General features: G+C 40.3%; 1 protein-coding gene across 12 annotated transcripts in view; it reads left to right on the plus strand.

The window, feature by feature from the left end:
* MTSS1 (MTSS I-BAR domain containing 1) overlaps window positions 1–26,396 on the plus strand; it is a 180,110-nt gene extending 153,714 nt beyond the window's left edge. For 2 of the 12 annotated variants that reach the window (XM_074943874.1, XM_074943864.1), the window contains 9 exons: window positions 4,232–4,389; window positions 5,528–5,635; window positions 6,968–7,065; window positions 9,298–9,508; window positions 17,182–17,301; window positions 18,267–18,461; window positions 20,272–20,436; window positions 20,859–21,021; window positions 23,468–26,396. In XM_074943874.1, the coding sequence (XP_074799975.1) occupies window positions 4,232–4,389; window positions 5,528–5,635; window positions 6,968–7,065; window positions 9,298–9,508; window positions 17,182–17,301; window positions 18,267–18,461; window positions 20,272–20,436; window positions 20,859–21,021; window positions 23,468–24,165 (1,916 nt within the window). In that variant the 3' untranslated portion in view covers window positions 24,166–26,396. The remainder of the gene's footprint in view (window positions 1–4,231; window positions 4,390–5,527; window positions 5,636–6,967; window positions 7,066–9,297; window positions 9,509–17,181; window positions 17,302–18,266; window positions 18,462–20,271; window positions 20,437–20,858; window positions 21,022–23,467) is intronic. The other 10 variants (XM_074943866.1, XM_074943865.1, XM_074943867.1 and 7 more) reach the window with 10 other exon arrangements.
* Window positions 26,397–27,467: the final 1,071 nt, after the last annotated feature.

Consider the following 27,467-nt stretch of genomic DNA (forward strand, 5'->3'; position numbering starts at 1 on the left):
CTTATATTTCAGTGTTGTACTTGAGCCTGTTTTTCACTTGTCTAAAACCCAAGCCTCAGGTGACGGGGCTGAAGTATGTAACTGAGCTTCATGGGGGCTGGGGCAGTTGCCCTGCTTGCCACCCCCTAATGCTGGCCCTGCATTTGTGATTCCCCAAACCCATCCCCGTGGCTCCCCTGGGGGCTGCAATCCCCAGGTTGAGGAAACACTGATCTAGATTAATTGAAGTACCCACTGGAAGACCTCTGCATACCGCCAGGAGTACTTGTACCCATACTCTAACATCTAGTTTTTATTCAGAGATTGGAAGAGAAAAACAAGCTTCCCTGCTTTTTCAACTCCCATTGGTGTCTTAACTTTGACGCCAACTAGTCACTGAACTGAACTAGCTGAATAAACTGAAATGAAGAAAATATTCTCTCTGTTCCTGAAGCAGCAGCCACTGCTGTCAAACCCGGTTTAGCACTTCAGAAAATTTTAGTTCCAGCTGTTTATCCACTGACTTCTACCAGTTCAGTTTTCAGTGGCTTGACTTTCTTTAAAAATTTAGCAGCAAACATGTACTGATGATTTTTTTTTTAAATTTAATTTATTTTAATAGCGTATAATAAGGTTAAGGCTTAACATACATAGTCATGATTTCATGGAGCTGGCTTGAGCTTGATGATCAGCTGGCAAGTGCAACAGAACAAGGGCCCAGTTTTGCCTAAAAAGTTGGGACGTCCAGGGTAAGGCTTAAAAAGGGGACTGTCCTGGCCAAAACAGGACGTATGGTCATCCTAGGCTGTGGTAAGAGCCTCCCAGAGAGGCCAAGCCACTGTGGGGAGCCTCGGCCCCTCCACCTGCCTTGGGTGGGGGGCCCGAGAAAAGCTTTGTCTTTGCCCCTTGGAGCACACTGTCTAGGGCAGGTGCCAGGTCTCACCACAACAGCCCAGGCTCCCTGGGAAGCTCGTACCACAGCCCAGCTCTGCTTCTGGCCTGAGCTGGGTCTTGGTGGGAAGGAGAAGAGCAGGAGGCAGGGCCCTGGCGGGGGAGAGAAGAGACTCAAATATTCTTTGTGCCCAGGGCCCCAATAAATATTAATCCAGCTCTGCGCCTATAGCTTTGATTGGATTTGCATCAGATAATTATATTTTTGGTAGCTTATCATTGTTACAAACCACTTTGACAGAGCATATATATTGTATATTAAGGATTCATTCGCAAACTCTCAGTTTAATTTTACACGCTCCTCAAAATACTTGATCATTCAAGATGTCATATGTACTCTGCTGTCCCTAAATGTGCTGGTGTCCTAGCTTCTCTGCTGTCCTACATCATTAAAGCCACAGAACTTAGAGCCTGGCATGTAATTCAGTGCCAGCTTCGGCTAGCCCACAGAAGTAACTAACTCCTATTGTACTTATCTCTATATAAATCTTTACTGACAAACATGCATCTTAAGAGATCCCTACACTAGTTTATACTGGCTGTGCTTTTAGGTCAACCACTTTAGTGCTAGTTGTTTGAAACATAGAAGGTGTAGTTAGCTAGAGATCTATTAAATGTTTTCTCTTCCTGACTTGAGTCTAAAACAAGTGAAACTGAATTATACATATTTTTTTCAACCCATTTTAAACTCTAGGTTTCAACCCCTAGGCAACAGGAGCCCTGAGCTCAGCACACATTGCTTTAATAAATCCCAAGTCTCAGCACCATGGGTTAAATTCTTATAGAGTATTTTCCAGAGGGGCCTCATTCCCCCTAACATGCTATAAAATCTGTAGGGGGGTTGAAAACATTTTCCGGAACGTGGCTCTGGACAGCTCTGGCTGAATTTAAGCCCTGCTCAGCACCAACTAGTGAAAAGACATTCACTTGAATTTTCTTTGCTGACCTTCACCATAAAAGCCCTCAGGTCTCAGTGAATGACCTTGTTGAGGGGTGAAGCTGGTCGTGGTGCCTGTACGGTCCAGTTAGTCATGCTCCCAAAATGGCCCCAGGCATCACTACAAGGTGGTGCAAAATGCTCCTTTGTATAAACTTCCCTCCTAAGAAAGGAATATGCTGCCTCTAAAGGAGACAATACATCTTAGATGGTGTACTTTCATCATGTGCATGGTAATGTGTTACCATCAGGCTAACCCAATCTTACCTTGCCTTTTGCTTTCTCTCTAAAACAATGTTGTACCAAGATATCAAATTCTGGTCTAATTAAGGTTGGCAGTAACTATTCTCATCCAATGTATGAGAGTCCAAGGTGAAATGAGCATGTGGTCTCTGGTCTGTATAGGCCGCGTTGTACATTTGCACCTGGTATATCGAGTAGTCTTTGTTTTATAGAGGACCATGTAGGTATAGCTTCTGAAGTTGGCTTGCAAAACAGTAAGGAAAAATCCTATGTTCTGTCAGGTCTGCTCCCTAATAGGATTTCAGCTTCCAGGAATTGCAATTCTGCCAACTTTCATACCACTGAAGTTTTGGCGCACCAGAAAAGGCAAGTTAGTTTCTTCATCTGCCACCATTTCATAAACCCCATCCTTGAGCCAAACATTACAAAATGTTATATAGCAGTCTTTGGTGTAGATGGAGACAAAAAAGGTTTCTACAGAGGGTGAAATGTAAATGTTGGGGCAGCTTCACAAAGGGTGTAGGAGTTGCAATGTCTAACAGGGGCCTAGAAACTACTGGAAAAACACTGGGAATCCAGAAAACCTGAATTAGGTGACTACGCTCCCTATATGGTGAACGGGGGGGGGGGAGAGGTGCTTAACAAAAGCCAGCATGCTAGGCAGGGAAACGCCTAAGCAGCTAATGGGAGATGCTGAGAAGAAGGGTATGTCCTAAGCCCTGCCCCTCTCTTGGAGTTCAGTAACTCAGCTTGGGGGGAAGCCCCTATATAGCAACTATGTACCCAAACATGCTAACCAACTGTTATTTTGCCTGGAAATGGTCTTCCCCCGACATTTGAGACGGATGCAAAAATTAGTGATGGGCAGTATCACTGCCATGAATCTGGGAGGAGGAGCTTCACTAATATGAACAAACATAAATATAATATACAAGTAGTCCTTGGTATTCCACACTGATGGAAATGGAAATATACAAAGTACATAAAATTTTCAGAAAAAAGAAAAGGAGTACTTGTGGCACCTTAAAGACTAACCAATTTATTTGAGCATAAGCTTTTGTGAGCTACAGAAATTGGTTAGTCTCTAAGGTGCCACAAGTACTCCTTTTCTTTTTGCGAATACAGACTAACACGGCTGTTACTCTGAAAATTTTCAGAAAAGACATCACATTATTTAACGCTTAGGGTAAATGTACGTGTCTGAGTCTAAAATATTACAGAACCTAATAAGTTGTACTAAAAAGTCTTGTAGCTATAACAGTGAATCAATAATGCTTTAGCTAAGGCTGCTTTTCATTACAAACCCATTTTTTTGGAGTGGTGGACTGTAAATTGTAACTTGTTTTAGGATGAGACTTGATGTATACTTACTGTGGCAGCAAGCTTCAGCATAATGAGTTTGTTGCAACTATATAGATGGATCTCTCTGACAAAAGTCTGTTCCTTTTACTTTTAGTAGATTGGTTTTAGGTTAAAAAAAAATGTAAAAGCTACTGGACTTATGCATAACTTATAAAAGGGTTTTGACCTTAGTAGAATGGTGAGTACTGTGCTTTGCTATTACCAGTTACTTCTAGAAATACAAGAGAATTCAGTGTTCTAACCATCAGTAATTAGCACCTATTGTCATTTGATCCTAAGGAACATCACTAGTGCATGAATCTTTTGTGGTCCTACCAAAACCAAAAGTAACTTGGAACTAGGCTCAAAGAGAGGGTAGGGGGAGAGAGAAAGCTGTCAGTGATTGGCACCTTCACAACTCCTGCAGGCAACAGTCATTAACAAGGATGGCTGAGGGTTTTTTTTAATAAGATTGGCTTTATACAGTCATCTTACACTCTCCATGTGAAATACAAACCAGAATCTGCTCTTTCTAACTTGAAGGAACCTCCTTCAATTGGAATTGAGGGGGTTGTATTTCTTCTTCCAGGTGAAAAAGAAATTATGGTAAACTACTTGATTAAGAAAATATATTTTAATTATAGAAAATGCTGATTAGCCTCACATTATGACTAGCCTTATCAGGCAATGAGGCAGTGATGTTGACTGAAAATAGGGAGTTCCTTCTGTGTAAGCAAGTAGTTCAAACAAAACCTACTTATGATTCTTTCCCACTTACAGGGAGAGGAGACATCCAGCCCCAGCTGGACAGTGCATTACAAGATGTCAATGATAAGTACCTGCTGCTTGAAGAAACTGAGAAGCAGGCTGTTAGAAAGGCCCTCATTGAAGAACGCAGTCGCTTCTGTACTTTTATCTCGATGCTACGGCCTGTGATAGTAAGTCTTTTGTTTCAGGTTCTTAAAATTAACAACCCTGACAGGTGAACGTAACTTTGAGGTAAAGTAATTAGTAATAAAAGTTTTGAATGAACTTTTAGATGTTACTAATTCATATTCTGCCTCCCTCTCTCTTTAAAATGGGATATTAAAAAGTATCCTTCCTCCCTCACTCTTCACTCCACTAGGACTTGTGTACATTCCATGACCCCCCCCGCCAGCCCCCCATATACAGAAATGATTATCTGACAGATTCCAGTTTGCTTCGACACAGTTTTCTGATGGCATCGGCCACCTACACAAGGCCCTTTTCAGTTCATTTGAGAGGTTTAAGTATATTTCCTTAAGCTCAGTTTGCCTGAAGCCCAGGGATGGAATGTTGTCTCATTATATAAGACTTGTGTATTTGTGGATAGTTGCATATGCAATATGTTCTTGATGCTTGCTTATGAAAGGCATCAGTCCCTAAGTAGAACCACAGATAAATGTTAGGTAGGAGGGTGCCTAAGCAATAAGAAGTGAATAGCAGATGCTGGAGTTCTGGATAAAATTGCCATGGTAGCTGAAGCAATTGCTGTGGTAATTTGCCTTGTTCCTGAAAATGTCAGGTCAAAACCAGCCCTTGGCATAATTATGTGCCAGTCTGAATCTCAGATTTATGTAATGACTTTATCTAAATGAAGTGCACACAAAACCGGCAAAAACTATAAGTTCAACCACTGTGTCTTCGTTTCAAGGATAAGATCCCTAAGGCCAAACACTGAATACACTTAGGAGTTCTGATTCCTATTCCAAATGCAGAGAGGGACTGCACTTCTGTTTGCACAAGTCTTTCTAAAAGTTTGCTTAGATTTCTGCATCTCCTGGGTGAGACAGGTGGCTTACTGAGCATGAGTTTTGAGGCACAGATTTGCTGCAGTGTGGTTCTCGTTCTTAAGAATTATAGATTGAACTTTCCAGCCCTTTTCCATGGGAAATAATAATCTCTTGGACAAACACATGAGCATGTAACTGATTGTTTGACATAGTTGTACCCAGGAGGAGGAGTGATAAAGGTTGCACATCATGGTCTATATAAGGCAATTTTTAAAATCCAAGAGGATTGTGAGCCTTACTGTTATGTTTTTAATCTCTTCAGGAAGAAGAAATATCAATGCTAGGAGAAATAACGCATCTCCAAACCATATCAGATGACCTGAAAAACCTCACTATGGATCCTCACAAATTGCCATCATCAAGTGAACAGGTTAGTTCTTATTCCCTAGAAAAGGCAGTGTTATGGGGGTGGGGGGAAGGGTGGCTGCTTATTAGAAATTTTTACTAACTCCAAGTGGTAAAAAATACTTGAGTATATATTTGTAGGTGCCTAGGTGCAGCTTGATAACTTTTTCACTTTTAATATATACAGTGTTTCCAACTTGATAAATCAAGTAAATCATCGATTCTCTCCTGAACTCGTGGCAGACCAACCCAAAATGTCACTTTGAATGTAGCTAAGAAACAACCACCTGTGCTCCAAAAAGGACTGAGTGGAAAGTGCAGTTTATAAATCAGTTTCACCATTTGGTGCTGGAAAATAACATCCTGCAGCCACAGAGCTGGGGGACTCTTTCAAAGGGAAATGGCTTTTTTTCTGTCATGGGGCCCCACTGTAAGTTTGCTGCTGGCTACAGTTAGAATTAGGCTGCTCGGGGAGAATTTTCCACCCTCCACCACCTTTGTTTGGCAATTGAAAACTAAAATCTGGTATAAATGTTCTTTTGAACCTTTAAAAGTATCTGTTAAATGCATGTATAGAACTGTAAAAGCAAATGCAGGAACAAATCTTAAGGTAGTTATGGTAACATTTTAGGCTGGACATTTCAAGAGGCTAAGGGAATTAGGTGCCCAGCTCCCATGGAAACTCAATGGATTTGGGTTCTTGACTCCCGTAAGGTACCTTTGAACATCTTAAACAACAGCAGCACTGCTCTGGATAGATAATTCCCAGCATTCTGTTAATTGAGTTTTTCACCCAACCCCCCCATATAGGTATACTATCAAGTAACCTAGTTTTAGAATTTAGGCCCTTATCCCACAAACACTTGAGTAGTCTTATTGAATCCAGTTTTTATTCATTCTGACTCCTTTACACTGATCCAGCAGTGTAAATGAGAATTGGATCCATTTAATTTAATGAGTCTGCTCTTATTTGCAGGATCATGGCCCGAGGGTTGATATTTTTTTATTATTACTACATGTTAATAAGTGAAAAAATTATTATTATTATTTTTGTATAAATCTAAACTTTCCCTTTGATGTTAGTAACCCAAATACTGGGACATTGCTTTAGTGTGCCAGAACCCAAAAATGAAGCTGACTAGTCTGTGCTCATCATCCATCCAGAGCTAAATACGAAAAAAAATAGAAAGCATGAATTTGGTGATCACAAAGTGTAAATCAATAGAAGAATATCGCTAGATTTGTAGTGAAAATTCCTCTAATGAACAAACTTTTTGCAAGTTTGGAGTATTTTCTTGAGAGGGAAAATGGCTTTTTTTTTAAAAAGCATTTTATATGATCAATTCTGTTTCACCAGGTGATTTTAGATTTGAAAGGTTCTGATTACAGCTGGTCATATCAAACTCCTCCATCCTCTCCCAGTACCACCATGTCCAGAAAATCCAGCGTTTGCAGGTAAGCAGATTGGGGAAATGTCATTTTAATCTATTTTGGGGAAAATAGAGCCCCAGGCTCTGTTGCAAATTTGTGCCTGTATTTTGTTTTAATAATGAGATATCAATCCCTACTAGTCATTATCCATTTAACTGTGTGACAGGACGTGAAAAATGAGGGGCACTATTAAATAACTGAATGCAAGGAGACTGACCGCTGAGGATATACGTTTGATTCAGTTCAGCTTAGTGCACTGCAGATGAAAGAGCAAACCGTATTAGCCAATCTAAGCTCTGAATTGTTCACTCATAGTTGCCCTTTTTGATCATGAATATATCATGTTATGATGATTTAGATAAAGAAATGATCATGCAGTAGCTGTAATTCACTACTAGCTTAAATTGTATGAAAGGGAAGAATGTACTAGTCAATTACTTTTTCAGTCTTTTAAATGGAAATGCTTTACTGTGAAATACAAGACTGTTCAATGCTGTCTAATTCTGTCCTAAAGTGTATTTTGGAATACTTGGATCTTGTCTTTACTTTCTCTGGAAAACTGTTTTCTTTCAGTAAAACAGTTTATCAGCATGTTGCCCCTGTGCCTTGGTGTCTAAATAATTAACTATCCCACCCTTAAAAAAAAAAAAAAGATGAATACCTATTGTGTATTCTGCTCTAATACCTTTGTAGCCTTTAATGCTCTTATCTTTTTGATTTACCTTACAAATCAAATGGATCGTAAGCTCCCTTGTGTCAGCTGAATTTAGCCTATAGCATGGCAGACCTAGCAAAATTGCACTTCTTCATATATGTATCTAGCTGTCTCTGCATGCATATATATATATATATAATATAAAATTATCCACCATATATATATATACACACACACACACACACACACACACACACACGTGTGTGTATGTATATATATGTGTATATATTATATATATATATATAGTGGATAATTTTATATGTACAGCAGTGAACACAGGCTTAAAGATGCAATATCCTGAAATTGTAAAAGAAAATGGCTGAAAATACATTGTATATTCCTAGACAGCTTTTTATTTTCTCAAGTGATAAGATCATGTAGCAGCAGCTTTTGTGTGTCTGGATCAAGCAACACAGCCCTCCCCATCTTTGTCCCAAGCACACACTTTAATATGCAATTTTTAAATAGAAAAATTATGTTATACATGTTGAATCAGCATACAGCTGGGTGGATACCTTTTCTGTTTCCTTTATACCATTGGGGAGAGCTTACCAGTCTGAGCAGTTATTCCCTATACTTACTTTGGGGAGTGCTACTAATGCCATTAGTAAGTTATCTTAAGAGGCAAGAGGAAACTCTTGAAAAGCACCCATGTGTGGCTGGTAAATAATTAATGCAACATAGATTTATTGGAACTTTGAAAACAGTCTCTTTTGGATTATTCAGAAGTCAGTAATATTTATGCCTTTTTCACAGTTACTAGCTGGGATCTTTAAGTCTCTTCCCTCTCTGTACTCACTGACATTTGATAAATACCCTCAGTATAGCTTTACCTTATGTGCTTTCAGTTTGCAGTTTATCAGTAGAAATCTTTTATACAGTGAAACCTGCTATAGAAGATCTAGAGAACTCAAGATAAGTTCGCATTTTCAAAGCCATTTCCAAAAACTGCATCTGTTTGTCTGCCTACTTACCCTCTTTGTCCAGTCAGATGCAGGCTATTGGATGTGCCTTTAAACTTTGCAGACATGTTACTGGCCACTACCTTAACAGTGTGGCCCATTACATTGAATTTAACATATCTGAGCCGGTAATATTAAACTAGACTCTCTCTGCTGACCGTCAGATAGGGACAGTAATGGACTGTTCATGCTTGGTGACAGGAGCTCTGTAAAAGCCCAGGGAGTGAAAGTGAGTGAGAGAGTGTGTGTTCTACTGTCTCCCCAAGCTAGGGAAATGAATTCCTTAGGGCCAGATTGTGCTACCCTTACTACTCAGTGTGAGTAAGTGTGTCAGAGTCCAGCCCCTAATGAGCGCAGAACACATAATAATGCAGAACGCCATTTTCCCTCTCTGATCGCTCAGGATATTTGCAGCTTCTTATGATTTTTACCAATTATTTATCAACATTTCTTTTCTGGTTTATGCTGCCTGTTGCTAGACCTGTAGAGTGTTAATTGTACTGTATTGGTCTCTTCCCATTCCTCCCTCTTGTCTTTCCCTCTCCCCTTTCCTTTCTCTTTTCCTTTTGTCTCTCACAGCAGTCTGAACAGCGTTAACAGTAGTGATTCCCGGTCGAGTGGCTCTCACTCTCACTCACCTAGTTCACACTATCGCTATCGCAGCTCCAATCTGCCTCAGCAAGCGCCCATGAGACTGTCCAGTGTGTCATCCCACGATTCTGGATTCATATCCCAGGATGCTTTCCAGTCCAAATCGCCATCCCCTATGCCACCCGAAGCACCTAACCAGGTACGTGCAAGCGAAAAAATACAAATCTGAGTGTGTCGTGTACGGTAATGCGCACACACAAGTTATGGAGTTAGAGGAAGGAGCACATGGTTTTTGGATATCATGGAATCAAGTTGAACACTTTTAAATGAGGGAGTTAATTTCCACTTGAACTTCACGCACCCAGCTCACTAGTTCATACCCTCTCTAGGTGAGCAGTGCCTGCAAGTTGTTAACATCTAATGGCTGTTGAGTTAAGTCATCTCAGTTCAATTTCCCAGTGGTCAGATATCCATGCCACAGTAGCCTCATAATTCATATTAACTCTGGTGCCCTTGCTGATAGTGTTGGCAAAGAGGCCAAGGACTAAATACACATAAGACTTCATTCCTGTTTGACCTCTGAGAAATGGCCCACTTCTAGAGCAGTGCTAAGCAGCATTGGCAGGCAGCATGGGAAACTTAGGCTATGGCTACACTGGCACTTTACAGCGCTGCAACTTTCTCACTCAGGGGGGTGAAAAAACCCCCCCCCCCCCCCCGAGCGCAGCAAGTTACAGCGCTGTAAAGCACCAGTGTAAACAGTGCCCCAGCGCTGGGAGCATGGCTCCCAGTGCTCTAAACTAATCCCCTCGTGGAGGCGGAGTACCAGGAGCGCTGGGAGAGCTCTCTTCAAAGCGCTGGGAGAGCGCCCGTGGCAGCGCTGTGAAGTTTTGAGTGTAGCCATGCCCTGAGTTGCTCTGCCACTTGTGGTGTCCTTCTCCATGGATAACCTCATTCTCTAGGGCTGCCGATCCAGCACCCGACAGAAGTACTAAAACAATGTAAACTTTTTAAAAAAATACTACTTATAAGACATGCATATTAACCTAAAGATGTTGGGCGAAATCCCAGCCACTTAAGCCAATGGGAGTTTTGCTGTTGACATCAGTGAGGTTAGAAGTTCACCTCTTGCTTTTTTCCTGGTCTTTTTAAACCAGACAGTACATTCTATACATGTCTCTGTCAAACTGAGTTGTGTTCTGTTTATGGTCTGTTTGTTTGTATCCTACAAAACCTTGGTGAAATATGCAAATGGGGTTTCTGTGGCTGACTGGCATCTCGGTTTCAGCAGCTGAATTTTGCATAGTTTCTACAAATCACCCTTTAAATACAGTTTTTTTTCTGTGCTCTAATTAAGGCTTTTTGCCATTTTACATACTAAATTCCACCCCAGAGCTCAACATCATAACACTGGGGGTATGTCTGTACTTCAAGCTGGGGGCGTAGCTCTTGTGTGAATATGTCTCCTCAAGCTGGGAATTATATCCCCAACTCAAAGTGTAGACATACCCATTGAGTAGGTCTTTGTCATCTTTTGTTAAGATTTGTGTTTGTTGCTTAGTAGCCCACAGGTCACTGGAAGAAGAGATGCCCTTAGCGCCTCTTTAATGAAGGTTTTTAGTTTAATAAATACAAATCTAATCTTTTTCATCTGGTAAAAGCTAGGTGAGTTTGTATGCACTAAAAACTATGACTTTCCAGCTAAAGCAGGAAATGGAGAGTTTGAATCCAATCAGTGGAAACACATCTGTCATCAGTACATCTGGTGCATCAGGTCCCTTGTTTCTTGCTGAGTATTTGATAAGTATAACTAGAAATAAAACTGTACGACATGTAGTAGAATGCTCTCAGGTTAATTTAGGTCCAGAATATAGTCACATAAATGGAACATCAACACAAATACTTCCATTTTTTTATTTTAATGAAAACATTTTGTTTTCAAATAAGTATATCCTCTGCAGTGTTGCAGCTCAGACATTGCAGCATTTTTCACATGGATGAGATCCTGAAAGTGAAATTGATTAGGAACTGCATATAGACAGTTAATTGACTGCTCTGTTTTGATAATCTAAGGCTAAGCCAAGTGAAATGCAAAAAGTAAATGAAACATGAATGATCAAAAATGAAAATTGGATTAGTAAAAAGGTAAGAAAGTTAACTTTAAAATATATGGATTTAACCTATCGGTATCCCCTTACCTTTCCATAAAACACCCAGCACATTTGGGTAAAAGTGTGGTGAGTTGCGGTATGGTACTGGCAGGTATTTTTGCAGGCAAAGTTTTTTCTGTTAAGGTCATTTAGGGAAGGGAAGCATCAGCAGTATCTCCTACAAATTCTCTTTGCATCTTCTTAAATAAGGGGACAGATCCTCACTGTGTAAGTCGACATAGTTTCATTGAAGCCAATGGACCTGTGCTGATTTAAACCAGTTGAGGATCTGGCCCAAGTATTATTTTAGTTCATTTCTGAAGCTACATATGAAATCACAAAGCAACCCGAATACCACTGTAGCTCCTGAATAGCGGTAGTAAATTAGTAACTGGGAATTCAGCTATTTTACATTGACTTGCCAACTGTAGTATCTTGGTACGATGCATAAGTATGTACTCAAATGTCCCAAATTCTGTCTACCTTTACCTTGAGGGAAAGGTAACAGATCATTGCCTGGCAGTTTCACTTTTGCTTAAGTGGCTTGCTTTGTATGTGCAGCACTAATTAAAATGCGCATGTTGTGCTGACAAATTTGTGACAGTAAATTTATGAAAAGGCTGTTTAACGTACAGGATATTTCATGTTGTGTGTCTCCAACGAACGGCCAGACTTTCATTCTTGTATTGTGCTTCCATGCTCATATGGGAAGAAAGCACAGGTACTGTTTGCTAAATGTTGCTTTTGAAACCCAGATGTCATTTCCAACTGTAAAATTTTGGGAAGCAGAAAAGGGAGTTTTAGAATGACAAAAGGAAATCAAAAACTGTACATCCAGCATTGACTGACCACCTGCTCTGGTGATTTCTGTTAGCTCCATGTATTAACACCACGTTGTTTAAAGGGACCGTGCATAAATTCCGTGGTCATGTATCTTCCACGAGGGCTGTAGGAGATGGGTAGAAAGTGTAAACCAAAGTTTTAGAAAAGTATATTACTAGTGGTTTAACAATAAATCAGGGTGTGGTTTTTTTTTTTTTTACTAAATTAGCTGAAAATGAGGGATACCTAGTGTTTTAAACAAGAAGGATTCAGACTTTACCAAACAGATAGACAGAGCTACCTAATCTATCAGTGAACATCCAGCAAAGTGAAGACTGCTTTTCAGTATATTGAAGTGATAGCTGGGTGTTACTGAGCAATTAAAGAACACAGATCAGGTCGGTCTTTTGCAGTTGATAGTTATTTAAAAGGCCAGACTTATATCAAGTGGGGTTGGAATTGCCTAAGTCTTGTTTTGAGGGAACTCCATAAAACTAAGGAGGGGAATATGCTGGTAGAGACAGCACGTAACACTCTTTGGGGCACACTTTACATGGCAGAGGTCCTATTGAAGATAACCATAGCCTAGTACAATAGAGAGGCCCAGGTTTGGGAGCATCTAGGGTCAACTGATGTGGTAATTATTAGGGTTGTCAATCACAGTTAACGCATGCGATTAAAAAAAATGAATCACGATTAAAAGAAGTAATCACGATTAATCGCACTTATAACAATAGAATACCAATTGAAATTTATTAAATATTTTTGGATGTTTTTCTACATTTTCAATATTGATTTCAGTTACAACACAGAATACAAAGTATACAGTGCTCACTTTATATTATTATTTTTATTACAAATATTTGCACTGTAAAAGTTATAGACAAAAGAAATAGTATTTTTCAGTTCACCTAATACAAGTACCGTAGTGCAATCTCTTTATCAGGAAAGTGTAACTTACAAATGCAGATTTTTTTTTTGGTTACATAACTGCACTCAAAAACAAAACAGTGTAAAACTTTAGTGCCTACAAGTCCACTCAGTCTTGCTTCTTGTTCAGCCAATCGCTAAGATAAACAAGTTTGTTTACATTGACAGATGATACTGCTGTCTGCTTCTTATTTACAATGTCACCTGAAAGCCGGCGTTATTTACATGCCAGATATGCTAAACATTCGTATGCCCCTTCATGCTTCGGCCACCATTCCAGAGGACATGTTTCCATGCTGATGATGCTCGTTAAAAAAATAATCCATCAATTAAATTTGTGACTCTACTTCTTGGGGTGAGAATTGTGTGTCTCCTGCTCTGTTTTACCCGCATTCTGCCATATATTTCATGGCATAGCAGTCTCAGATGATGACCCAGCACAGGTTGGTTTTAAGTACACTTTCACAGAAGATTTGACAAAACGCGAAGATATCAATGGGAGATTTCTAAATACAGCTACGGCACTCGACCCAAGGATTAAGAATCTGAAGTGCCGTCCAAAATCTGAGGGACGAGGTGTGAAGCATGCTTTTAGAACACTTAAAAGAGCAACACTCTGATTCGGAAACTACAGAACCCAAACCACCAAAAAAGAAAATCAACCTTCTGCTGATGGCATCTGACTCAGATGATGAAAATGAACATGCGTCAGTCTGCTCTGTTTTGGATCATTATCAAGCAGAACCCGTCATCAGCCTGGACACATGTCCTCTGGAATGGTGTTTGCAGCATGAAGGGACATACGAATCTTTAGTGCATCTGGCACGTAAATATCTTCCAATGCCAGCTACAACAGTGTCATGCGAATGCCTGTTCTCACGTTCAGGTGATGGGGTAAACAAAAAGCAGGCAGCATTATCTCCTGCAAATTGTAACCAACCTTGTTTGTCTGAGTAATTGGCTGACCAAGAAGTAGGACTGAGTGAACTTGTAGGCTCTAAAGATTTACATTGTTTTATTTTTGAATGCAGATTTTTTTTGCACATAATTCTACATTTGTAAGTTCAACTTTCATGGTAAAGAGATTGTACTACAGTACTTGTATGAGGTGAATTGAAAAATAATTTTTTGTTTTTTACAGTGCAAATATTTGTAATAAAAAACAAATATAAAGGGAGCACTGTACACTTTGTATTCTGTATTGTAATTGAAATCAATATATTTGAAAATGTAGAAAACATCCAAAAAGATCTAAAATAAATGGTATTCTGTTGTTGTTTAATCACACAATTAATCGTGATTAAGTGGTTTAATCGCTTGACAGCCCTAATAATTATATTTGACTTATCAGGGTAATAATAAAATGATGTCTTTTGACTTTGAGTGAACATGAAAATGCCTTGTTTATAATAATGTAAGAAATGTACTGCAGGAAAGTGGACAGTAATTACACAGTTGGAGAGACTGCACATGGAATTTAATTCTGGTTTAAATCTAATCATGACAAAAGGACAGCAAAAGCCATTGTAAAGGCACAAGTCACAAAAATCAAAAAGGCTTTTCAAACAACCCAATGAGGATGAAAACTAGGTAATGGTATTAGAAAAGTAAATAAAGAAGCAGACAAAGCAAGTTGAAAGGACAATTAGAGCAAAATAAATTCTGATCTCAAATTGCAGAAGACAGTTTGACTAACAATAAAGGATTCTTAAAATATCTTTCTAGAGCTGACAAAGGAAAATGGGTAACCTCTAAAAAGGGAAACTAGGTCAGAACTATGTGACAGGTTTGTTTTAACTTGCTTTTGCATGTACAAATCAGGAAGCTGATGGGAATCCGCTGATGAGGAGATCCTGTTGCATCAGATAGTAAGGAAGAAGTTAGTATAGTTCAGAGTGGAAATATTTTTGGAAAGAAATCCTTCTTTCTACATAAATTATGAAGTGCAGATAACTCTACAAATCTTTTTTTTTTTTTTTTTTTAAAAACCTGACTGAAATTAGTAACAGTTTCACTGACAGTGTGTGTTTGTTTTTAATACCAACTTAAAATATATGGATCAGGAACCTTTACTACATGTGTTAGGTAAACTAGTAGGAACACCTGGGTACAAGGGCCTGGAGGTCTGTTATGCTTAACTAATTGTTGGAGTTCATCAGTTGTTATTTATATGGCAGTCTGCAGAAATTATTATGACTATAGCGCCCCAAGTGTGTTAAGTGCTTCCCAATTACAGATGAAGATGCAGCCTCTGTCTAAAAGATCATACAGGCTAAAATGCAGGATATCCTTTGATACCTAGCTATTCAGAAAGCATTCAATAAAGTACTACATTAATTGGCTAGCAGAAAGTTCTGGTGTGTGGATAAACTAGCTTTCCTTGGATAAGAAACGGGCTTCGAAGACGTTAACTGACTGGACCAAGCATCATTTTGGTCATGTCAGGAGCTCTTCCTTTGTTAATGATTTATAAAATATCAGTTTGTCACTTCATTTCAGAATTGACCCAGTCACCCCACGGACCACGTGTGAGATTTAGTAGGGGTCCCCCAGGAACTATAAATCTCTGTGAGCCACCATCAAGTATTAGCTTGTCCTGAGTTTCTTCAGCTTTAAAAAAATCCAGTTGGGTTGTGTTATTGACCACAGACCATCAGAAGTCACTGAAGAGACCACAGACCATCAGAAGAGACTTTCTGCTGCCCGTGGAAAAAATCCAAGGGAGTGATCTCAAGTCACTGTCAGCCTGACCCAGCTGAAGTCAGTGGAAAGACTCCCATTGGTTTCAGTAGGCTCTGGATCAGGCCCGTCAGTAAGATTTTTGTCTTCCTTGGTATGGTGAACTAGGAAAAGTTTTTTGTTTCTTTTTAAGAAGCAACACAGTACATGAATTGAAAATATAGCAAAATGAGGATGCCGGCAGATTGAAATGGATATGGCTCTTGTATAGATCGAAAGCTGGAAAGTGCCATCTAATCTAAAAACATGGTACAATGGCCCAAAATACTGTATATATTCGATGGAATGCCCCTAAGCCATACTAACCAAGAAAGGTTATTGAAGAACAATCCCTGACACCAAGAGTCGACATCTAACGGACAAGGTAGCAGGCTACGTAGAACAAAATAGAACCCTGAAAAATGGCATTTGTTGCTGTGCAAAGCACTGTTTGGATTGCTATGTTAGGGCTGTGTTAGCTTTAATCTCTTTCATACAAGAGGTGGTTTTGAGATCTGGAGCGAGTGCCCTCATTGAAGGGTAACCACAGTCATTCCAGGCTTTAACAAAATATTGACCGTGATGAAATAGTTAAAGGGATGAATTGAACTTTAAGGTCACCCAATAGGTATGTTCATAATTGTGAAGGGATTTCATACTCAACCTGGTCTCACAGGGAAGGGTTCAAAGGGGGAAATTCAGACTGTATGCTGTTCTCTAATGTCCAAACGCAATCAAGCTTTGCATACGCACATTTGCATCTGCAAAAACCAGAAGTTGTTTGCACAGGGGGTGTTTGCCATTTTGCAGGCACACATTGAGTCTAGACAGCTTCCAGTAGGAAACTGAGCTCATGATATAATCTGCCTTTGATATTAAATAGTTAAATGCATATAGGGCCCAGACATTTGATAAGCTGAGTTCCCTCAATTTCCACTGACTATATAGGAGGGCCCTCAGCACCTGAGGGCATCTGGCCCTGGAGGTGCAATGGCACAGAAAGCAGTGGGGGTGAGAGAACCAAGAGGTCCATCTGTCCTTGCATTAAGGAATTAGTTTCTTCTGTACAGTTACTGATCACTAGTGATGGCTTTGAGCAGTATTTAATGATTGATTTAACCCCTAACCCTCTGCTTTTCTCATCCTTCCCCTTCTTCTGTGTTTGTCCGTCTGTTTGTGCGTGCTCTTTGTTTTCCTTTGTTGGTGGCTTGTTTTTTCCTTTCCTTGCGTTGTGGTGCTGTTCACGCTGCAGAATTCGTCCAGCTCTGCCTCTTCAGAAGCTTCTGAAACCTGCCAGTCAGTGAGCGAGTGCAGTTCCCCCACCTCAGTCAGCTCAGGCTCCACCATGGGGGCTTGGGCCTCCACAGATAAGGTGAAAAATTTCATCTCAGACATACAAATCTTCTGGCTCATTAGCCAAGCCCAGCCATTGAATAACAGCATGCATGAGACATGGAGCTAAGACCCTTCCCTGTGAAGATGAGAAAAAGAACTGTTATACACTCCCTCAACAAATGAATACATGAGTAAACTACAGTGAAACTTGTCTAAACTGCCAGTCGGGGGACCTACAAATTGGTGGCTTAAGAGTTTTTCTAACAAAGGTGCAGCCAAACTGCACTCTCTGCTTGGGGGCACTGTGAGAAGTTGTCTGCAGAGAGTAGTTGCCTAATATGAGTGGCCTCTTGTTCAGGTTTCACTGTCCATGTGTTTTCTCCAAATTATTGTATTATGCATTAATCTCTGAGAAACCCAGGTATGCAAAAAAAAAAAACCCCACCATGCTAGAATAAATTTTGGATAAACCCTAAATCTAGGGGAGCCAATGATGTCAGTATTCATTCTCATCCAGCCATTTTTCCTTCCCTCCCTTGTCATTATGCTGCTGGTACATGTCATTTTCAGAGGCTGCACACTTTCCTCTCTCTGTTTTATTGCATATGATAAAGCTGACATGAACGTTTTCAGCTTTGGAAATGTTTAGTTTCCATGTCCAGAGCTGCAGCATCAGTAAATTGTTGAGTCTTTTTTTTTTTTTTTTTTTTTTTTCCAAAATACCATCTCCAGGGGAGACCAGGCAAAGCTGCTTAGCCCCCAAAAAATGATTTCTGGATTGTCCTCTGAAATTTGTTAATTCAGATAACAATTTTCAAGCAGGCACACTTGAGGAGCAAACATTAGATCCGTTTTTTAATTAGCTGTTAATTTGTAGCAGTTCTCAATTTTTTTGCTTTAAAATTAAGAGACTTTCTGCCCAGAGCACATCAGTCACCGTATATTTCCATACTCATCTTGTTTATATTAATTTATTTTTTTTGTGTTTTTTTTTGTTTCCAGTTGTCTAATGGGTTTTATCACTGTAGTTTATCAAGTGACCCATACCTAGCTTCAGTTGGTGCAGGTCCTTTCCCTCATTTCCCGCCTGTCTCCCGCGCATGGACTCGGGCTTCCTCAACCCTCCTTCCAGAACGCGGTCATTATTACACCATTGGGCCAAGCATGTTATCATCATCTAAGATCCCTAGCTGGAAGGTTTGTGTTTCTTTTGTTGCAGCAATGCTCTCCTCTCCATGCATTTCGATACTCACTGCGGTCCTTGCCTTTCAAATCCCACTTAACAGAGCAGATCAACTGGTAATTTAGTACCATTCGAAAGTGGAGTTTAAATGCTGAATATTTACCACAATCCGATTATAAATGTACAAAGAACTAAACCAATATTTCTGCATGACCATGAATAGTCTAAGGTTTGTAAAATACTTGCCTTTAAAAATAGACAGGGTTGGCCTTAGAAAGGGGGGGGGGGGGGTTGTTCCCTTGTGGGCACTCCAGGCTCTGTTCAGCAGGTTGTAAGACTTCCACAAGCTGCTTAGCACCCCACCGAACTTATGCCTGAAGAGGCAAATGTAGGGTTGGCATCTAGTTCACTGAGTAGATGTTTTTTAAATTGATTAACAATGTGCATGTGTTGCATTTAGCTATTGTAATGAACTACTAGAGAATACCCCGTCTTTTAATGGATGGAATCAGAACTGTTTCATTGTGTCATAGCCCCAATAGTGCCCAGAGCTTTCAGAGATTCTCATTTAGCTCAAACAGGAGGAATAGGCCTGTGTTTTTGGACCAGGACAATCTGAGTTCTGTCCCCTTGAAGCTCCAAGTAGCCATGGTGTGCATCATACAGACAGTCTGTGAAGTTCTTGGGTGGCTATGGATTTTTGTTACAAGATTGCAGCTTTTTTAAATGGGACTTTTTATAAATTAAATCCAGACTTGGGATACTTATTGCAGCTGTAGAATGCTACATATAGGCTTCCAGTTCTACCCCACCCTCTGAAACTTGGAGTCTGTAGAGCTACCTCTCTCTGAAAGCCCTATATGGAGGATGGTAATGACCACCTCTGGGCTTGGGTATCTTCCATGAGTCCTCCATTGACTTGAAGAGGGTAGAGAAGAGGCTGATTAGCAGCCAGGCTGCTACCAGAAATGGGCCGTATAGTCTTCAGGTTCTGGCAGTTCACTTATGGAAAAGGATAGAGAAAGGACTTCATGTACAGATTAGAGAAGACCTCTTTACAATCAGTTGAGCATTATCATTTGGTAAGCAGCACCTCTGATTCTGATCATCAGTGAATTTGTAGTCCCACCAAATTTCTCTGCTTAACACCTTTCCTGGTGCATGCTCTGTAGTTTCTATGTACCCTCAGAATTTTCACTGCTTAAGAGAGCCATAAGTGCATATATTCCCAATAGCTTGAAAAATTGCCTTCTTCGGGGATTCAGCATCATCAGTATGCAAAGTGAAGATAGCCCTCCTCAATATAGCTCTAACTAAAACCTAGATTTCAGCTAATAAGTAGCTTTAAAAGAAAACACTCAGAATAAATGCACACTTCTAATGTGGTATTTAGATCTGTTTAAGACCAAATTTTCAGAACACTGCAACCATAATGTGATGTGTGCACTTTCTGCTATTGCCCATGCATATGAATTTTTAGATGGCTAACTGGCCATTTGCACATGCATTGCAATTGCTCATTTGTGGTAATGACATAAATTTTGCCTCAGTGTTTCTGAAAATTTAGGTTTTAAATGCAACTGAGTTTTACCTGGAGAGAATTAAGGTATTTTAGGTACCTTGTTTAAAGGAGGATTAGAAGAGATGGGTTTATATCATGAACTTCTTCATAAATATCCTGAGAATTAAGTATTTTATTTCACTTTTTTCAGTATTGCACCTACATTTGATACCTAGTCTGCTGCTATGTTGGTATTTTTCTATAATAGGAATGGTTGTATTTCCACATAGACCATATGTTTACTAATGGAAACGTTTTCCTAGGATTGGGCTAAACCAGGTCCATATGATCAGCCTATGGTGAACACCTTGCAACGCCGCAAAGATAAACGTGAACCAGACCCTAATGGAGGAGCCCCAAGTGGACCATCTGTGCCCACTGAGGAGGCCCAGAGACCTCGGAGTATGACTGTGTCAGCTACCACAAGGGTGATGCTCTAATTTTTACTATGGAGCTCTGTGCACAGGGGATGTATTTGTTAGCTCTTGCAAACATTTTAGTTTAATGATTTCTGTGGTCATAACTCTTTTTATAAAGACAAAATGTTTAAGGCATGGGCATAGTCTTTGGCATTCATAAATATGCATCAATGGAGGATACACAGTTCAGTATGTTGGCACTTTGGAACTATGATGTAAGAAGAAACACCTATTTCTCTCTCTTTTTTCTTTTCTTTTTCTTTTTTTAATAGTGAATATTTAGAAATAATCCTGTTGGGTTGTGGTGGTGATTCGGGTTGAGGTGGGAAAGGATACAACAGTGACAGGACCAAACTTGGTGCGGTCTCGGAAGTAATGCCCCAGCGGAATCATACATAAATCTAATGAGCTGCTTTCCTGTGTGTAACTAGCAGGGAGAGGAGATAGAAGCATGCGAGGAGCTAGCTCTAGCTCTGACGAGAGGTCTGCAGCTGGACACCCAGAGAAGCAGCAGAGATTCCTTGCAATGCTCCAGTGGCTACAGCACTCAGACTACCACACCATGCTGTTCGGAGGACACTATCCCGTCACAAGGTATACGGATCTAAGCTGCTGCACTTCTTGACCATTCAAAACAAAGGCCATCACAACCCCTAACTTCTCACTGCTAACGGATTTGAAGTCAGGAAATGTTGCTCTCTTCTGGTTGGTGACGGGAGAAGAGCAAAGCTAACTTTACCATGCTGAGGGCTTGTTCAGGCTTAAGTGTGAGCTGTATATTAACAGATTTCATCTTGTAAGCTTCTGAGCCTGTTCTCCCTTAAACAGCAAATAAGGGCAAAATTCACTCCAGTGGAGTGGTGCCTGCACACCTTATGCAATCACTAAAGACTTACCAGAGGTCTGAGGAACTGTGTAGGGGTGAATTTCACCTTAAGTATTGTACCATTTTTATTGTAAATCTGATTGATCTTTTATGGGTTTTATTTAATAATGTTCTGCATGATTTGTCTCACTGACTGTGTAGCCTTTTGGGTGGTCCTGTATTGTCCAATGGCAAATCCATGAACTTTGCTCAGTAGCTGACTAGTTCATTCTGTGAGCTTTTTTGAACATACGTGGAAATTGTAGTAACTTTAACTGAAAAATAGATTTTCTGAAAGTTTATTTGGGGATACGTGACAAATTGCATTCAGGATTTATTTTTAATTCAGCTTCAGAAGAGGCAACCCAGCCAAGAGGGAGTGAGCCGGATTTATTCTTTGTGCACCATTAAAATTGTTTACTAATTTTGAATCCGTTACACCTATGCAAGCCCATTAAATGTTATAAGGGTTGGATAGTTATAACTGAAGGCCTAATTTGCCATAACCTCTAACTTCTAGTCTGTGAGAAGGAGGCTTAACACTCAGAGCTTAGGCTGAGTTTGAAGGGCTGGCCATTAGAAAATATTTTTACTCATAAGTCGAACATATCTGATGGAGAAATCATTGAGACACAGCAGATGTGCACCTCCACAATGCAATTTTTAGAATGGCCTTTTAGATCAGGACTGCACTTCCATCATCACTGATGAATTCAAAATATTGGGACGTGGCTAACAGGACAGAGTAGTGAGTGGTTTTAAAACTTGGGTTCTCTACGGTTGGCACCCAAATTTTTTAGACACCTGAATAAGTTATCTGATTTTTTTCAGAGATGCTGAGCACCCATAATGCTCATTAACTTCAGTGAGAGATGTAGGTGCTTATCCCCTCTAAAATCAGGCCACTTAGGCGCTTAACTTTAGACACCTAGGTTTGAAAGTTGTGGCCATGGTATCTTAGGCTTGTTCACCTTTTGGGTGCGTGCATGTGCTGGTAAAGAGTCTTTTGCAAATATTAATAGATACAGTAACTCCTCACTTAAGTCGTCCGGGTTAACGTTGTTTCGTTGTTACATTGCTGATCAATTAGGGAACATGCTCGTTTAAAGTTGTGCAGTGCTCCCTTATAACATCGTTTGGCAGCCGCCTGCTTTGTCCACTGCTTGCTGGAAGAGCAGCCTGTTGCAGCTAGCTGGTGCGGGCTTGGAACCAGCGTGGACCAGCAGCCCCCCTATCAGCTCCCTGCTCCCCTAAGTTCCCTGTGCGGCAGCTGCCCAGCAGGCTATCAATTGCTGGCAGTTCAGCTGTCCCTCCCCCCACTGCCATGTGCTGCCCCTGCTCTCTGCCTTGGAGCTGCTCTCTAGAGCCTCCTGCTTGCTGTGTGGGGAGGGAGGGGGGCTAATGTCAGGGTATCCCCCTCCCCCCTGCTCCTGCACCCCGCTTACCCCATCTTCCGTAGAGCAGGGGGGACACACGACAGGGCTCAGGAGGGAGGGAACTTCCTGGCCCATCTCAGCTTGTTGATCTACTTAACAAGGCAGTGTACTTAAGAGTGGGGTCAGCATACTTCAAGGGGCAATGCGCATCTCTCACACACTCTCTCTCTCACACACACTCTCTCTCTCACACACACGGTGTGGGTCTCTGTCTGCCATTCGTGCTGCCTTGTAGATTGTGAGGCTACATTAACAACAATGAGTTAACCCTTGAGGGCTCAGCCAATTGCTAGTTCACATTTAGCAGTAACACATTCTTTGGGAAATATCCCACCCTCAGTCTTCACCACCTCAACCACGCTTCACAATCATCATTGCTGTGTACCAGTATTAAACTGTTTGTTTAAAACTTATACTGTGCGTGCGCGCGCGTGTGTGTATACACACACACACACCATTTATATATATATATATATAGTCTTCTTGTCTGGTGGAAAAAAATTTCCCTAGAACCTAACCCCCCCCCACCCCCCCATTTAAATGAATTCTTATGGGGAAATTGGATTCACTTAACATTGTTTTGCTTAAAGTCGCCTTTTTCAGGAACATAACTACAACGTTAAGTGAGGAGTTACTGTATTGACTTCAAACTTAGTATTGTTATACACTTACTTTAGACTCACTAACCTAATACAGCTGTTTGCTCCAGCTTGTTTCTAACAGTATCCTTTGGCATCAGTTTCAGATTATGATTATTTCTCCGTGAGTGCCGATCAGGAGACGGAACAACAAGAATTTGACAAATCCTCAACCATTCCAAGAAACAGTGATATCAGCCAGTCCTACCGCAGAATGTTTCAGGCCAAGCGTCCTGCTTCCACTGCAGGCCTGCCAACAACGCTTGGACCTGTAATAGTTACACCCGGTGTAGCAACCATCAGACGGACCCCTTCCACCAAACCTTCGGTCAGACGAGGTACCATAGGGGGGGGCCCTATTCCAATTAAAACTCCAGTAATTCCTGTCAAAACGCCAACAGTACCAGATGTACTCGGGGGACTGCCAGGCATCCTGGGCGGGGCAGAAGAATGTGCTGAGCAGAGTCCTGAGTCTGAATCAGCAGGCGACGGTGGGCAGGGAGTCACCAGTATGCCCTCTTCCTTGTGGAGTGGACAAGCATCTGTCAACCCTCCACCACCAAGCCAGAAGCTGAATACCCCAGATGAGCAGAGACAAGCAGTCCCTGAAAGTGAGGGAGAAGAAAGCGAAAGGGATAGCTCAAGCACCCTTGCACCCCTATGCCAGCCAAAGTGTGACCCAGGAGACCTGAGTCCTGGAGATGCCCTGCAAGGTGAAGACATGCTGAACGCCATTCGCCGTGGTGTCAAACTGAAGAAAACTACCACAAATGATCGCTCAGCACCTCGTATTTTGTAGACAGGAGAGTGCTGCCAGAGTTCTAGTCAATGAGAATGAACTGTGATGAAACCTTATTTGTCTCTATCCATTCCAATCTATAATCAAAAAATTTTGTAGGAAACTCAGTAATAGACAGTTTTGAGGTACTATAAATGGGAAAAGGAGATGAAAACGCATAGTAACAGACATTTTCACTAGTGTTTTAATTTGTAAATATCAGTGATTTTGTTTCTGCACATTTTTGATCTAAGACCCCCTTTTAATTTTTTCTGAAGGTGCCAAATCCCATTTAACTTTTGTATAACTCTTTGTAAAGTTTTAAATACGCAGGAGGAAAAAAAAGTTAAGTAGTTAACTCTGGCAACGAGATTTACTGCATTTGGCTTTTTTGCAGGCTTTTGTAGAGCACCTTGTAATAGTGAGATTTAAAAGAAATGATACTTCTGTGAATAAACGAACCAGTAAGGAATAGATACTCAATTAAGTATAATGATTTTGTTTGTTTGTTTTTGTTTGAAAAGCAGGAATAACAATTGATGATAAAAGCAATATAATGCAAGAAAGAAACCTGCAATTGGTAGAGTATTGGGGGATAATGGGGGGGAGGGAAATGCCATCAAAATAGCAGATGCTGTTGCACAAGAGTAGCCTAGTAGGATTAAGTGCTAGTAGCTTCACAGTAAGTGCATCCGAATAAGCCATATTGGATTGCGGTGTTTGTTTCTGTAGCGTGTTTAAAGACTTTAGTTTTTTTCCCCATATTTCTTCTAGACTGCACAGCAACAACTTTCAGTCACATGCATGCCACCTGAACTGTGTAGGCTTAGATGTCCTCCATTACTTTCCATTCCGCTCATCCTTTCATCGAATACAAACAAGTTCAAGAGGCTTAAGGCAGTTACAAATGTGAAAACGTTTTAAAAATGATAGCAGGGAGTTCTTCGATATATCAAAATGCCTTTTAGTGACTGAGCCCAGCAGGCTGGGCACCCTGAAAAGCCCGAATATTTTGAGAAAACACTTAATGATTTGACTGCAGTCACCAGCTTAAGATCTAGTAAATTGCAAATATATTTCTTTTCCAATTCAGGGGCTTGTTTTTCTTACCGTCTTTTAAATGGCAGTTGATTGGCTTTTACTAAATACCAAAAAATAGGGGGGTGGGAGAAAGATTTGTATTTAATGTCACTTCTCCAAGACTGACCACCCTGTTCTCTTTTTTGTATTCTAGGCAATGTATTTTTGGAATGTTATTGATAGAATTATAGATGAGATGGATTTTTTTCTTAAAGTAAAATTAAGTTATTACTGCAGTACACATCTCCTGAAACCAACAGAAATGTGCAGAACTTGGGAGTGCCGCAAGTGTTCTGTTCAAACAGTCCAAAAGGGCACAACCTGCCTGTCTTCATCAACCCCAAAAGTGAGATAGGTACCAGGCTTGTATGTTTGTGACTGTTAAAATACACCAAATAAAATGTAAGGGGCTAGTTTCCACCAAACACTGCAGATTTCTGTTGGCTTTTGTCTTGCCTACATAACCTCTTATGCTTTAATAACATAACTGCATTGGATGTGAGCCTTCTTGTAACTGAATAGTCACTCTGTTCTATATAATATTTACACTGCTGTGGTTGCTTAACATTTTTATATTATGGCTTTAAAGCAAAAAGGCATGATTCTTAGAACATAGGAAACCTTCCTTTCTTTGAAAAACAAGCTCCTTATTACCGAATATAACAAACAGTAGTGCCTGGGGTGGAGCCCACCAATCTTGATAAAGTAGCTGATGCATTGTGCAAATGATGCTTTGAGGCGGTTTTTGCTTAAACAAAAACTGTTAGGAAATAATCTCAATAGTTAAAAGTGTTATTTAAACCTTTGAAATAAATGGATGTAACTGTACCGAAGTACAGCTTTTCACTTGTTTAGTTCTTAAACGTAAGTATAATCTCGGTAAATGTAATATAAAATGTTGCCAAATTCAATGTAGAAAGAATGTGACAAAACACTTTGGATAGTTCTATTGTTTGTGTTTTTGCATATTGTAAAAGCAGTGTCACAGCTAAAAAATAAATAAAAAGTTTCTAATGGTAAATTATTGTGGTTTAGTTGCTAGTTTGTACTGAGAGTTGACCTCTCCTTGTGCAGTTTTTTGTTCTAAACTGGTATAAATAATTGCTGTAACTGTGGGTCTCCCTTCTACATTGTAATGATTGCTTCAGCCTACATTATAAATAAAGAACTGATGGAAAATGCGTGTTTTTCCATTCTTACAAAAGACTCCGTCCTTTCAGGGCTTTGGATGTACATGTTTTTCTTTGTCTAATTCCTTTAAAAAAAAAATATAAAACACAGAACATGCAAATCATGCCTGAACTCCAAGCATCTGAATCATGCATGTAGGTAAACAGAAGCTTAGATGAGGACTCTTGGAGATTATACTTTTGTTCAGTTGTTTTTTTCCTAGGGCGTTTGGAGAGGTGGCCTGAAGTTAGAGGAGAAAGATACATCGTACAACACTCTAAAGTGCTGGCCAATACTGTGCTTTCAGTATATCTGTTTTCCTGGTGGACTGCAGTTATCCTTTTGCCTTAGGACGAAGATTACTGCTGTTGATGCTGCTTGTGTTCTAATAAGTATATTAGTCAGTATCAAGCATAACAGTAAGTGCTATCTTCCATATATCTCTGACTGATGTCTGCTCTCCGTTCTGGTGCCTGTCCTAAAGACAAAGGTAGGATGGGAAGGAATTTTTTTAAAACTACCATACAGCGTCCTAATGTACCTGCTGCTGAAACAGACAATTCATGTCCTAAAGTTTTCATTTTTCATTCAGACATGAAAGGAAAACTCAAGGTGGTTGAGCTAGATATATGTTGTGCCTTTAAAAGCAGTATACTTGCATACCCACTTTCTTTCTACTGCCATAATTTCTTTCATAAGTGCATGGTGCTGCTAGGCAAGCCTATACAACCTTGAGGCACTTTCCTAATGGTTCTCCAGTGTGTGTCAGCTTTGACCCTGTGTGCAAACATTTGAAAAAAGTATTCTCCTGGACAACATCAGACATAGGGCCATCAGATCTGATAGCCACTGAAGTCAATGGAAAGATTCTCACTGGTTTCAGTGAGCAATGGATTGGCTCTTTAATGCTAGCTGTAAACATGGAGACTTCAGACAAGTGGAATAAAAAGGGTATATTTGTCCCCAAAAGGCCATAACAAGGCAACAACTCGGATCTGTTTAGTGTTTACACTGGAGGTAGGAGTTTAGTTGACAAACAGCACAAGAATCATGGGAGATTAAAAAAAGTGGCT

The sequence above is a fragment of the Natator depressus genome, chromosome 2, assembly GCF_965152275.1.
Source record: "Natator depressus isolate rNatDep1 chromosome 2, rNatDep2.hap1, whole genome shotgun sequence".
Taxonomy (NCBI): domain Eukaryota; kingdom Metazoa; phylum Chordata; order Testudines; family Cheloniidae; genus Natator; species Natator depressus.